Below are 14,927 nucleotides of genomic sequence, written 5' to 3'. Positions count from 1 at the left end.
ATAAAGTTTTTCATATGCATTGCACGTGTACCTCAAATCTTGGACCCAATCTAATGCCCAGCCATCTCTGATTGGATATATTACAATCTGCAACTCTTGGTTCACAGATGTTTTGCAGAGGAGATCTCTATCTGACTCTCACGAGTACAAGATAAGAGCAAAGAAAGTTCTCTTTAGGTTTTGACAGGTGAGCCCAGGCAAAATTAGTCCTATGAATGGCCAGAGTGATGAGACCTTCAGAATTTATCAGCTCACAGGCTGGCTAAAGAGATAAATTCATAAGGTCTATATTTATCACCTTTCTTCTGAATTTTGTTATGAGCTAATCACAAAAACTGTTGAGGATGGACAGCATGATAAACAACTTACCTTCCCTATCACAGGTGGACAGCCCCCTGAGACAGAGCTGAAGCAGCCCCAGAGAAACTGCCCGATTCCAAGTCAAGGGCTTTGGTCAGAGGGTGAAGGTCATGACTGGATCTCAGGGAGGCCTGAAGGGGTGCTCAGAGCCGTCTCCACAAAGGAGCACTGGAATAATATACTGATCAGGCAAGCCTAGATTTATAAATCCTACAGGACCGCACTTTGACAGTCTTCATAACGTATCAGAAGTAGGAGCTCACACAGTGGTATTTATAAAATTTTGTAATCTGGACCCAAGTTATTTTAGGGAGATGTTTCTATTTCCCTTTTGCGAATATCACATTCTATTTTGAACTGTTGAGAAAATAAATATTTCATTGTTTTTCTTTACTGCCTACAGATATTTTCAGTTATGCCTAAACCACAGATAGTTACATAAATTTATATATTTTGACTTAATGTGTCATACCAATTGGCCTATTGACCTAATGTATAGAGTTTTATTGGTTAAAAAATGTTTTATTAATATACGCATCTATATAAAAATGTAATAACAAAAACAGCATGAAAAAAACTGGCAGTCAAGAGCAAAGAAAGTAGGCTATGAAGCTTATCTGATGGGGTCTGAACAAAAATTCCACGTTCTTAGCTGCCCTACTAAGTAGCTGTGTGGCCTCAGGAAGATTCCTTAACCTCTCTGGCTCTCAGTTCCCTCATGTGCAAATGGTATACCATAGTGACTGCCCTAGGCCAAGTGGGGCACATTAAATGGGTGAGACAAATATATCCCATAGAACAGTGCCTGGTGCACAATAGGTGCCCCATCAAGTTTAGCTATGACAACAATGACTGCTTGGTGTTGGGCAGCATCCCCTGGGAATGCCTTTCCCACTTGACATCAAATTGAGCCTGTGAAGCAGGTCCTGTCATCATCCCCTTTTACAGATGAGGAAACTGAGGCTCAGAGGGTCCTAAGTCTGAGAGCAGATGAGTTGGGAGCCAGGATTCAGGCTGAGGTTTCTGTTCCCAGCATTGCAAAAGGAAAAGGAGGAGAGAGCTTGGTAGAACCTGGCGGCCCGCTTGCGTGAGGAACTGCATTTCAGGTGGGAGAGTCTGGGGGTGATCCGGGGTTGGGGAAGGAGCTGGTAGAGTGGGTGAAGACTTGGGGGGTGCAGGGAAGGACTGAGCCGAGTCTGGGATGGCTGCCTGGCCCACTGCCTGGATGGAGACTGGCCTGGTTAGAGGTGGACACAAGTCCAGGGTGGTCCTAGGTACAGGGGCTGGACCCATCTCAGCAGCCCCTGGGCAGAGTTGAGGAGCCAGGGCCTGGGACCCCCTACTTACCCAGGGCCAGAGGACGTACGGTGCCTGGAATCAGGTGGCCCATCACTTCACATTGTAAACCAGGATGTCAGCATAGCGTTCGATGTTAACCTGAGTGATGGATACATCCATTTTGGGGTACATCCCAACCCTGGGTGGATCTGTGAAGACAGGTTCTCCATCCTAGCAAAACCTTTCACTGAGAGAGAAAGGAGTGTTAGGGGGGCACCCTGCCGGGAGAGCAGGCAAGGCCCTGCAAGGCCACAGTGTATCTGAGACTGCAGACCCTGCTCGGGAACTCCGCCTCCCATCAGTTGGACGGACAGGTCAGTGGTGGGCAGATGAGAGCTTTGTGGACAGAAGGCGCCACGTTTCTGCCCTCTGGGACCTCGGGCACATCACCCTGCCAGGTGCCCAGAACCTGGTAGTAAGTCCCCATCTGGCCTCTTCTCCCAGCTGCCCCTTCGTCCTGCCTGTCAACCTGCCTTGTTCAAAGAGGGGTTCACCCCACTGCCTGCGGCCTCACAGGTACAAAGGGGCAGAAGGGGATGGAACCCCGGGTCGTCCAACCAGACAGCCCGCAGGAGGGCTGTTCCCGAGACTCGAAGGCTTTGGAGCTGCCGCCTGAGCCCAGTGTTGCTGCCCCAAGTACCACGGGAACTTGGCTGGGTGTCCAGGCCTCAGCTGCTCTTTCTGTAAGATGGGTGCTCAGTGAGTCAACCTCAGGGGTGGCCATGAGCGCTGTGGCTGAGGTAATACAAAGAGAGTGCTTGGAACAGGGCCTGGCCCAAGGCAAGTGCTCACGAGCAATGGCTGTACTGGTCCAGGACGAGTGTGAAGATTTCCTGCTGTGCCAGCTGGGACCTGGACCATTGCCACACCAACTGCAGCGCCTGCAAACCTGGAGGGAACAGAGTGAGGGCCCAGGGGCAACACAGCTGCCCTGGTTCCCCTCCCTAGTCCCCACCAGAGTGTCGTGGCTGCCCGCACTCTGCTCTCTCTCACTGGTTCGTGGACAAGATCTCTCCCTGCGGGCTCCTCCTCAAGATTCCTCCTGACCTCCAAAAGCTACAGGGGGTTGAGGAATTTGCCTTCCAAGAGGCGCCTGCCTGCAGTCTCACCCCACTCCTCCTCAAGGCAGGACTCGGTCTGCCAGGGCCTGCCGGACATTCTCTCTCAAACTCTGCTTGAATGCCCCCAGACACGGGGAGCTCATCACCTAGCACTAAGAGTACAGTTCATTTTTCAAGTTCTGATGGTTAAAAAGTGCTCAGGGTTACAAAGCAGGGATAAAACCCTGTTTCTATGGGCACTAGCTCCTGCTCCATACATAGTTCATCTACTCCTCTGTGATTTGGTCTCTGCACATGAATTTCCAGAAGCCACACCCAGCTCACAGAATTATCTGCAGGAGAAACAAGCTGCCATAGGAAGTGTGAGCAATGTTCAGTGTGGTATTCAGAAGGGGCTCATTAAAAAGCTACTTTTCTTGTCTACCTAGAGCCCAGATCCTCTTTGATAACTCCGGCTGGCCATCCTACCACTGTTGTCCAGAAGTTTATTACCTGAGTGAGTGATCCTGCACAGAATCTCTAGGTTTGTGGCCTTATTTTCCCCATGTGTAAAATGAGATATTTAGAGCACTACTTATCTGTTATGGGTTGAATGGTGTCCCCCAAAATATATATTTAATTCCTATTCTTAGTACCTCATATGACATTATATGGAAATAAGGTCTTAACAGATGTAACACCCTCTGAAGGTGCATGGCCCTGTCCAGGATTGATCTTGGACTTCTGGCCTCCAGACCTGTGAACAGCACATTTCTATTGTTGGAAGCTCCCAGGTTCTGGTACCTTCTTAAGTCTGCCCCAGGAAACGAATTCACCATGTCTTAGGGTTGTTGTGAGGATTAAAGGAAACCAACAGGGCAGTGGATCCCACCAGGCCTGGCACTTCGTAGGTGGGACAGGCAGCGTCTGCTGTGGTTTTTCAGTGTTACATTCATTCCTTACTAGCTGCCCACATGTGGGAAGAGTTATTATGTCCCAGGTACCTGAACCCCTGGCCACCTCCTCTCTGCACTGAGCATGGTTTCCTAAGTGCGGGTCTGCTCTAGTCCCTTTTGGAGACTCAAAGAAGGAAGCGGCCCCAGCCCAGCCCAGCTGAAGCAGAGAAGGGGACGCAGAGCAGCAGGCATCCGAGCTGGGCCTGCAGCTCAACCAGGAGCTAGACATGCAGGAAGAGAGGGCCACTCGTGCTGAGGGCACAGCAGAGCAGAGGATGGGCCTGGGACATCCAATGGCCTAGGTAGCCGCCAAGCATCCTGAATGCTCTGGAGAATGGCAGGGGCTCTAAGATGCAGTGGACAAAGGGGGAGAAGCATAGGCGAGTCGGCAGTAGTGGACATGGCTCACCTGGTGCTTCTCCATGGCTTCCTTTAGATCATAGTCGCTCCAGGAGATGATGTGGGCACTGAAGCCCGCCAGGGCAAATAGGGCAGATGCGCCAAATGGGTCGACCTGCCAGGAGAACTGCGGCCAGATCCCAGATGTTTCCTAGAGAAACCCATGTCCTTCTGTGAAGAGATAAGCCTTGATGTTGACAGGAGGGTATCCCCTCACCCCCTCACTCCCTCAGGGTCCCCTGCCCTTCTCCTGGGCTGGAGTGCTATCTACAAGGCGAGGAGGGTCTTGTTGCTATAGATACTAATACCAAGGACTCCATCCCAGCATCATCTAAATATTCATTCTTTATTCATGATTTATAAGCCACCACAATGAGCCAGAGGTCCGAGTGACTGCAGAAGGTCTCAGACTTGATAAACCATTGATTAAATTTCCCCAAGGGCTTCCCCCAAATATAATCTCTGAACACCTTGAGAGCTGGGCGTTGAAGTCTGTGTTGTAAGGAGAGAGAACTAAGACTCGGAGAGGTCGAGTGACTGGTGCTAAGTCAAACTGCCCTTCACTGATGAGCTCCCCAGGCTGGGACACTGGCTGTGGCCCAGAAGATTCCAGGGTTCTGGGACAGAGCCATGATCAGATTCATAAACAAGGCCCATCCAGGAGGGAGGTGACTGCTGGGAGGCTAGGGTGGGCCGGAGGATGATTCAGGGTCTGGTGCACAGACAATGGGGTTCAGCCAGGTAATTGGACTTGGGTGGGGCTCTGAGCCCTCAGGAACCAGTGGGAGCTGCAGAGGAAGTGCAGGAAGCAGAGGAGACCAAGAAGGAGCAGCTGGAGAGGAGGGGGAAGACCTGGAGGACGGTGGGTCTGGGATGAGGAAGGGGATCATCAATAGCGTCACACTGGGGGGGGCAGTAAGCTGTGGAGGGCACACCCTCTCCCCAGATGGGCAGCCTGAGGAGGGCAGGCCTAATGGCTGCCGATTCAGTGGCCCCATATTCCTCACTCACAGAATCCTCATTTTGTTCAGGGGACACTGACCCAGACCCAAGGGATGACATCACTGGTCTAACTAGTCATGACGAGATCATTCACCTCTGTTAGATATTTGTGTTCACAGCCCATGTGGAAGCTAGAGGTGAGTATGGACTATGGTTACAGTTAAAAAGGTGTGTGGGTTAAGCATACTTGGGTTTCAGGGCAGGATTTCCCACCTTTTTAATTTAAAAAAAGTCAGGAAGAAAATTCCCCTTGCACCACATTCCTTCCTTGAATGTGGAAGTATGGCCACATGATAACTGGAGCAGTGGCAGCCATTCTGTGATCACGTGGGAGAGGATATGAGAGTATGAGAAAAATCAATGGGCTGCAGAATCAATTCCTAAATCATCCCTATTCTTTGAAAGCAAATAGTAAATATCCTAAAGACTCAAGTCACTGTTACTCAGGTTTTCTGGATTCCAAGAGAAAACATTCCTGAGATGCAAATGAACAGGTGAGTGGCACATAAAATAGCTAATCTTCCCCCAACATACGTTCTCCCCTCTGCCTTTCAGTAACAGAACCACACAGTACCTCTTAGGTCAGGACAATAGACTCTTACCTGGAGACTGCATTCCCCAGCCTCCCCTGGAAGACAGACCATGTGACTAGGTGCTGACTAATGGATGTGACTAGAAGTGATGAGGGTAAGTTCTGGGTCACCTTCACAAGGCTTCAGTCTGCCCTCTTCCCACCATTCCCTTTCCCCCTTCCCTGCTGGGATGGCTTTTCAGTGGGGTGAACCACCTTCAGCCATGCAAGGAGAGCAGAGACACCCTAGGGGATGGCAGAGAGAAAGGACACAAGCAGCTTAGATACCTGGATCACTCTGTGGAGCAGAGCTACCTAATGGCCCAGAACAGCCTGCAGTTGTAGACTTTTCCCCGTGAGAGAAGTAACCTTCCCTCTTGCTTGAACCACCGTCACTTAGTCACCTTCAATGCAGCTGAACCAGTGTCCAAATGAGCACAATGACCAGGTCAAGACCTACCTGGCCAGTGAATGGAGGGCAGGGCCAGAGTGCAGGGGCCGAGGTGATGGGGAGGACGAGAGGACATAGGAAATGTGGCTGCCACCTCAGCTGGAAAGACCTGCTTCCCTCCTTTTCAGGAGAACGTTCAGCACGTTTTAATACTGCTGGGGAAGAGACAGAGAGAAGGAGGGAGGTGGAACGGAGGGGAAAACCCAGGAGACAGGGGATTACTGGTATCCGGAGGGGGAGAGCGTTGGGGCACAGGCCCAGAGCTTGGGCTGGAATAACCCAGGACAGCAGGGCCCTCGCAGGACAGTCCCAGGTGTCTCCTTCCCTCTCCAGGACATTTCGATTCTGTCACCGCAGCTAGTGGAGCCCCAGGGCCTCTGAGGCCAGAGCTGGGCTCTCTTCCACAAGATGGAGTAGGTGGGGAGACCTCCCTCTGTGTCCTGCCACTCTTCCAGGCGTCTGCTGAGAATCCCAGCTGGGGAGCTGTCATCTCTGGGAGAGGATGAGCGCGCATCCCCAGGGGCTGCTGCCCACACTCAGCTTTTCCTATTCACTGAACCATGGGGAAAAACTGTGTAGAAATGTCCTGTCCACAGTTAAGGTGGGTGTTGGCCTGATGCAATAGCAGGAGATGGGACAGGGAGAGGTGAGAACATGAGCTCCAGGGCAAGCTGGATGGCGCCCTGGCCCTGACGGGCAGTCACAGGGGTTTTGGCTGAAGAGATGCCTCAGAAGCCCAGCTACAGCAGCAGAAGTTCAGAGGCCTCAACGTGCCTGCCCCCTAAGACCCTGCCCATCCTGAGATCCACCTGCGAAACCATCTTGACCTGGCCTCTGAGGCCATGGTGACCTCTTGATTCTTCCTTCCTGAGTCACTGCAGGGGCTCAACAAAGGTGAGGAGGAGGAAAAGGATCCAGGAGCAGTGAGGGCTGGTCCAGCACGTCCCACCCAACACATCTGAGAAACGGTGCCCACTGTGGACACAATCACCGGCAGTTGTCCAGGACATCAGAGATGAGTGGATTGAAAAGGGCCCCCTGAGAGTCTGATGCACACCCCTCCTCCCCCTTACACACACCCTCCTGCACCTGGGGGCTCAAGTTAGAGACAGAGCAGGGCCAGGACAGACCTGGGTTGGAGTCCAGCTCTGCTACTGGCTGCATGCAAATACTTGCATCTGTCTATGCCTCAGTTTCCTCATCTGGAAAATGGGGCTGTGAACAATACCACCTGCCACCAGGCTGTTCTGAGGCAACCAGGAGAGAATAGATGGGAAAGCACTTGGTTCAGCCACCAGGGAGGGGCCTGAGCTAACAAGCACCTCACTACTGGGCCAGGCTCGGGTCAGATCTGCGACCTTCACCTGAGGGCAGCATCACTCAGGTAAGTTTCAGCGGAATTTGAGACTCAAATCCAACCTCTGTGAGTGGGGTGTTCTAAGAATACCCATCTCTAGGACATCCCTGAGGACTGAAGCCAATAAGTGCACCTCTTGTTCTTAGAACAAGAGTTTATTGTGAGAGGAAATGAGTGTCCACCCTCTGAGGGCACTGCAGGCCTCACTGAATCCGCTGGGAAGAAGCCACACTGCAGGGGTCCACAGCCCTTCCTGCCCCAAAGATGGGAACCCGAGTTTGCTGGGGTCTAGTTGTCATGCAGGTCAGGTTGAGGGTCAGCTCTGGGCTGTTCAGGGCGGTGGGCATGGTGGGCGGAGACCAGAGGCGAGGGATATCCCCACTGTGGGCACCCCCGAGGAGGGCAGGTCAGCACCCATCCCCTCCTTCCATGCCCACCAGCACTTGTCTGGCCAGACCCTGGGCTGAGCCCTGGGGACCCAGAGAAGAATCAGACACCAGTCACTGCCAGAGGCAACCTGTAGTTTTGGGGTGAAAAGGGGAGGTGATAAGGTACTGTGGCCCCAGTGGAGGTTTCCCGGACCACGAGACTCCTCAGCTGAGTCTGAGATAAGCTGTTCGAATGGAAACAACAGGAAACCTTGTGCCTGAAAGCACAGGAGGCGCTGTCATTGGAGCAGGTCAAGGGCAGCAGGAGGCAGAAGGACCAGGAGGAGGCCAGGAGGTGAGGCCTGAGGCTGCACTAAGTAGACTGGTAAATTCTTACGAAGATAACTAAAAGATTGCCACCACGTCCCCACTTACCTTGCTATGGCTTCAAACTGAAAGGCGCTTGCTCAGACTTTAACAGGAGAAATGAACAAGCCGCAGACTTTGGAGTCCGGGAACCAGGTTCAGTACCGATCCTGTGGCCCCGCCTGGTGGGAGAGGCTCACTCTCTCAGCCTCACCACCTTCACAGCCTCAGGGGGTAACAGCCCCCTTCGTAGGGTGTGAATAAGCACGAGGGCACAGGACCAGCTCCTGGCACACAGGAGGACTCTGTCTGTGGCAGTCATCGTGATCAAAAGAAAGGGATGTGAGGGTCTGAGAAGAAAGGGTTCTGTCGGCAACGCCACCCTCTAGACAGAAGTGGCAAATCTCAGGGTTGAATGAGGTCTAGAAATAAGGCAGTAGAAACTCAGATGAGTGAGGGACCCCAGATTAAAGAGGGACAGGGAGAGAAAATGCTAAGAAGATCCTTAGACAACATCCAATGCTATCTTGTTGTTTTACATAGGGGGTAACTGCGATTCCTCGTTTGTGGGGTGATGGTGGAACTAGAGATTCAGTCACATCCTGGAGAAAATTCTGGCTCGTCCACTGAGTTTTGCCCTTTTTTGGTCTCAGTGTCTCTTCTGCAAAATGAGACTGAGAATCATGATGCCCCTCATCAGCCTACCATTAGGAGCGGGTGAAGTGCTGCTTGTGAAAATCACTGGGTAGTGGGAGAGGACTGTGTCCCAGGGCAAGTGTGCATGGAGATGGTGATGACGGAGGTGATGGTGGAGGTGGTGGTGGTGCTGCTGCTGGTAGTAGTGGTGTTGATAGTGGTAGTGTCAGTGGTGGTGCTGGAGGTAGTGGTGTTCATGGTCAGGGTCGTGGCCACGATGGTTATGGAGATGGTAGTAGTGGCGTTGAAAGTGATAGTGGTGATGGTGATGGAGGTGCTGTTGAAATGGTGTTGGTGGTGATGATGGTGATAGTAGTGCTTGTGGTGTTGGACGAGGTGATGCTACTTAGGTTGTAGAAGAAGTTGGTGTGCTGGTGGTGGTCATAAAGGTCTAGGTGATGGAGGAAGTGGTGGCATTTTTTTTTTAATAGGTAACTGGAGACATTTAATGGAGCTTCCGAAGAGTGGTCTGAGCATTCAGAGGTTATTGGCAAGGCTCTTTTTTTTTTCTTTTCTTCCCCAACAGTTTTTTTTTTTAACATCTTTATTGGAGTATAATTGCTTTACAATGGTGTGTTAGTTTCTGCTTTATAACAAAGTGCATCAGCTACACATATACATATATCCAGTGGTGGTATTTTTAATGATGGTTGTGTTGGAGGTCATGGTGGTGTTGGAGATGGTTGGTGGAGTAGGTGGTGGGTGGGGTGATGGCATCTGACCTTTGCTGAGCATTCACTAGGGACCCACACACTGAACTCAATGTGCTCTATTTGAATTATCCTAATTTAATCTTGACAACCCTTTGAGGTAGGTTTTACCTCATTATCAAACTCCTTTATGGAGGAGGAAACTGAGGCTTAATGCAGTTACATCTCTTGCCCTGGATCACAGGGTTGGGAATTAGCAGAGTTAGGATGCAGCCAGACCAGCTGGTCTAGAATCCACACTCTCATCCCCTGCACTCAAGGGCAGAGGCATGAATATGGCACCAGCTAATCAGTTTTTACTGGTCACAGTCTCCTGCTTAGAGGGGAAGATGGAGCCCAGGACCAGGGCTCAGACACCCAGTCCCAGCCCAACGGGAGACCCAAGGAACCCTGGGTCTGGGGAAGGGTAATCAAACCTGTGAGCTATAGGATCTGGTCATCAAAGTGGGTCACGGCCTCATCGTGCATGACCTGGCCCCTGAGGACAAACTCCAGGCATCTTTGGGCCAGAAGCTGGCGGACCTTGGCATTGTGGGCAGAAGGAAAGCCAGGTTACAACCCCCGAGCTGAGCCTGGCTGTGTTTGCTGGGGACATGGCTACAGTATCTCACGGTCCTTCCTTCAAACTCCTCACTTTCATTTATTCTGCAAAAGCAGCACACTGTATATGTGTGTACATATATGCACACATACACACATATGTATGTATACATGTGTGTGCATATATGTGTGTGTGTGTATATATGTATATATGTTTAAATTTTTTTCTTTTGAAATCATTTCAAACTTATGGAAAACTTGCTAGGATTGTACAGAGTCCCGTATATCCTTTCCCCAGGTTATCTCATTGCTAACGTTTTTTACGTATTTGACTCAATACTCTCCCATCTCTTTACATACATAGCATGCTTTTTTCCCAAATCATTTGAAAATACAAGTTAGCAACAGCATGCCTTTATCCTAATACCTCAGTATGTGTTTGGGAAGAACAACATAATTACAACTGTTATGTAATTATCAAAATCAAGAAATTTAACATTAATAACACTACTATTGTACTTCACTCAAATTTTGCCACTTGATCCACTAATGTCCTTTCTCTGGTGCAGCATTCAATCTAGGACCTTGATTGCTTTTAATGTCATTTTTCTTTATTATCCTGTAACTTAGTAAAATTCATAAGCCTTTGTTTTTAATTCCTGTAATTAATAATTTTGAAGATAACAGGCTAGTTCTTTTGCAGTGTTCTTCAATTTGCATTTGTCACATGACTGGATGACAAATTTTAAAATACATGAAGGAAGGGAAGGATGGAAACATAAATAAGATCAAAGACTGTGACAGTGAGGTCACCATGCCCTTGATAGACTGCAGTTTTGATCTGATTTCTGAAGGTGCAGTATTTGTAGTTTATTCACTTGAGAAGTATTGAATGACACCTACTATGTACTGTTTTGTTTTTTTTTTAATTAATAGACTTTACTTTTTTTTTTTTTTAAGTATTTGTTTATTTATGGCTGTGTTGGGTCTTCGTTTCTGTGCGAGGGCTTTCTCTAGTTGCGGCAAGCGGGGGCTACTCTTCATCGCGGTGCGCGGGCCTCTCACTATCACGGCCTCTCTTGTTGCGGAGCACAGGCTCCAGACGCGCAGGCTCAGTAGTTGTGGCTCACGGGCCCAGCTGCTCCGCGGCACGTGGGATCTTCCCAGACCAGGGCTCGAACCCGTGTCCCCTGCATTGGCAGGCAGACCCTCAATCACTGCGCCACCAGCGAAGCCCTATGTACTGTTTTAAATGAACACCTACTGCATACTGGGCACTGTACAGGCACTGGGGATTCAGCCAAAACAAAGTAGAGAAAAAGTCTAGCTTCCAGGTCTATGCCAGTGAGATGCCTGCCCAGTTCATAGCCAAGACATGCCTTACTCTGGGGGTAGGAGAAAGACAATTGGGTTTGGGGGTGTCCATGTAAAGGAGTGAGGACCTCCCACTGGACACCCTGGAGAGTTATGCTTTGAGTCAGGATATCTGACCCAGAATCCCGCCTGTTGGGTATAAGCTCTGTGACCACGAGCTGGTTTCCTGCCCTCTCTGAACCTGGACCAGCTCTGTACAGCGGGTAAGTATTCCTACCTTACTGGCTGTTGGGAGGAGTCAATGAAGTAATGTGTAGGAAGTCCTAGCCCCGCACCTGGCAGGTGGCAGAGCCCATCAAATGGGAGACATGTCCTCTTGGTTCCACAGGCTGCAGGTTCACATCCCCTCCAGGGCGATCTGGTGGATGCCTTGCTTCACCTTCTGAGCTTTGCTACCTTGAGCAAGTCTCTGGGCCTCTGAGCCTCACCGTCAGTGACTGTTCTGAAGGACGGTGATTCCTGGAGGGGAACAAGCGCCAGAGAACCATCCTAGGTGCTTACGTCATGCGTGTATTCTGGACACAGCCTCTCTGAGGGGGGAGGTCACTCCCACTTACAGATGTGGGACGTGCAGCTGCCAGAGGCCAGTCGCCACCTGTGATCACACGGGCAGGTCGGGGAGAGGACCTGGTCGCAGGCTGCCCCTCCGTGGAGCAGGGCCTCTGACTCCCTGTGATGTGTGAAGTTAATGTGCTGCTGGCCTTTAAACCACGAGACTGTTGCAGCCCTGACTGGGTCACCAGCTCCCGTGCCCATGGGGGCCATGTAGATGCGTAAATGAAGGAAGAGGGTGTGGGCACAGGGCCACCCGGGAGTGCCCAGTGTCAGAGGTGACCCCATTCATACCACCTGAGTGCCCAGCTGGGTTGCCAGAGCTGCAGTTTTTCATGAATAGCCAGAAGGGCACAATTAAAACACAAACCTGTCTCCTGGGCATGGGACTGACCACAAACCTGATCTAAACACACCCTGGGAACAGCCCAGCGGGGTTTAGGGCCTCCTGGTCTATGAAGGGCAGCCCTGGCCACAGGGAACACTGTCCCAGGAGTTTCCTGAAGGGTCGTCCCTGGGACACCCAGATAACTCCTCCCTCGGCTGTGTCTGTAAGCACCACCCTGGAGGGCAGCATGACCTGGCGTTTCTCTTTGTCAGAGGTGATGCCATCCCACCACAGCCAGAAAAACTCCTGCTCCACGACGATGAACCTGTGCTGCCTCTTACGGGTCAGCCCCTCCACCACTGAGGTGTAGACGTTGGTGACATAAGCTCCCATGCTCTCCTCGGGAGAGGGGTGACACCACCATTCCAACCCCATGGGGGTTCCCGGAGGGCTTGGCCCCAGGAACTAAGGAGGAAATTCCAGGGTGACAAAGTGTCTGGGGGCCCCTGGCCCTCACACTGCATCTGCCCAGGGCCCTGCCGTCTGTTCCCCCACTGCTCTTCCAACAAGGGAGCACCGGTGCCCACTCTGTTCCAGATGCACGGTGAGTGCTGCACTGAGAGAAGGACATATGAGGACCCCCTTTGATGGGAAGATGCCCCCCTGAGGAGACACATGAGGAGACAGACCGTAGCACTCAAGAGACAGAGGGACGTGCCAGCCCAGCCCAGGGTCAGGCACAGCTCCCCAGAGGGGCGTGCTGGGTGGCCTTGAGGCTGCCATGGGGGGACAGCACAGTCAAGTCCAGGGGCCCCAGGGGATGAGGTGCAGGGACCCAGAGGGCCTGCTTGAGCTGAAATGATGGGGATGCATGTGTCGAGAGCTGAAGCTGAGAGGAATGACCTCCCGGCTTGTTCCTGCATATCTACCTGCCTCCCCCCAGGCTGGGAGCCCCCAGGGATGGAGCTGTGGCCACTGCCCATCTGGGTCAGGCTGGCTCACTGTGGTGCCCAGAGATGCTCATTAAAGGAATGCGAAGAGTACTGGGCAGGGAGTCGGCAGGCATGGCGGCTGCATCTGGTGACCTTGGGTAGCGCCGACCCTCTCTGGGCCTCAGTTTCCCCTTCTGTAAACTGGGGGTGGCAAGCATGCTTCCCTACACGTCAGCAGCTCCACACACAGGTGGGTGGCCACCCACAGAGGCTGCCCAGTGCACCCAGGGCCAGACTTAACACTCAGCCTCAAGGCCTCTTGCTGTCCCCTCCCCTTTATAATGAGCTACTCACTTATTAACGTCTCGTGTAAAGTATTTTATACATCAACACACAGAGAGGGTTCTTCATTTATTTATTTCCTTCCTCCTTCTATAAAAGAGCTTCAGGAAGCCTGGGTAATAATTTACAATCAACTGCCCCATAAACTGAAGGAAATCAGTCTTTCCCTCTTTTTCTTTCTGCCATTGTTCATTCATTCATTCTTTCGTTCATTCAACAAATACTCATGGAGCCTCTACTCTGTCCCTCCGTGGGTTGAGACTATGTCCGGAGACACAGTGGATGAAGCCCCTGCCCAGTGGAGCTGGTGCTCTAGTGGGGGAAACAGTCATTGCACAAGCTGGTAAGTAAAACAGACTGAAGGGAGTAGGGGGAACGTGTATAGGAGAGTACGTAGGGGTGCCAGGAAGGCCTCACCAAGATGGTACTTTTAAAGGAACAACCAGGAGGAAGAGAGGGACTGAGTCCCACAGGCATCTGGGAGGAAAGCCTTTGGGGCAGAGGGAACAACCAGTGCAAATGCTCTGAGGACCCCACCTGCCTACAGAAGTGGACATCAGGGTGCAGAGAGGGTCCCCCGATCAGGCCTGTGACCATGTCCTTACTCAGGCCCATGCACACTTCTTCTGATCTCTGCTGCCTTTAATTTTCCCTGGCACAGGTGGGGAAACTAAACATCAGAGACAGAAAGTGACCACCCCAAGGTCTGCAACACAGCCGGTCCATAGCAGAGGCAGAACCAGAACCCAGGCTGACTATCCCCAGTGGTGCAGACCCAGGACACAAACTCACACTGGAATCCAGCAAGAAAAAGGAAGCTGTAGCTCCAAGAGGTGTGCAGGGATCACTCAGGGCACCTACCTCCACCCTGTGGAGCCAGCCCACGTCCATGTGGCCGTGGGGCACCACGAAGATCCTGATTGGGGGTGTGGGCAGAGCCCCCTGGGGCCACAGCAGCACCAGCTGGGTGAGCAGAGGCAGCCAGCTGAGCGGCTCCATCCCCCCAGCCAGCAGGCAGGGGCTGGAGGACTTCAGTCTGCCTACAGGGCCTGGCCTCTAGGGAGCTGACTGGGCCACCACCGCTCGGGGGAGGGAGTGGGAAGGAAAACAGGAAGAACGACATCCACATAGATGCTGTCACCTGAGCAGTGCAGGCTGGTGGCGCTTGCTCACTGCCTTTCAGAACTGTGCTCCCATCTGCAGTTTCCTGGCCATCCCTGTCCACCTTTAGCCAAATCCCAAATA

The 14,927-nt window shown here is 51.8% G+C and overlaps 1 protein-coding gene across 1 annotated transcript; it reads right to left on the bottom strand.

The window, feature by feature from the left end:
• Positions 1-2,058: 2,058 nt before the first annotated feature.
• On the bottom strand, positions 2,059-14,681 carry LOC309627706 (epididymis-specific alpha-mannosidase-like; the record flags this gene model as incomplete). The annotated part of the gene is given in 7 exon segments (XM_082389853.1): positions 2,059-2,642; positions 4,077-4,244; positions 4,248-4,264; positions 10,031-10,037; positions 10,041-10,136; positions 12,661-12,873; positions 14,340-14,681. Coding segments are annotated over 7 exon segments (999 nt in total). The 3' UTR covers positions 2,059-2,486.
• Between the last annotated feature and the right edge of the window lie 246 nt (positions 14,682-14,927).

Source organism: Balaenoptera borealis (genome assembly GCF_965194805.1).
Source record: "Balaenoptera borealis genome assembly, chromosome: 4".
Classification (NCBI taxonomy): domain Eukaryota; kingdom Metazoa; phylum Chordata; class Mammalia; order Artiodactyla; family Balaenopteridae; genus Balaenoptera; species Balaenoptera borealis.
This window is presented reverse-complemented; position numbering and strand designations above follow the sequence as displayed.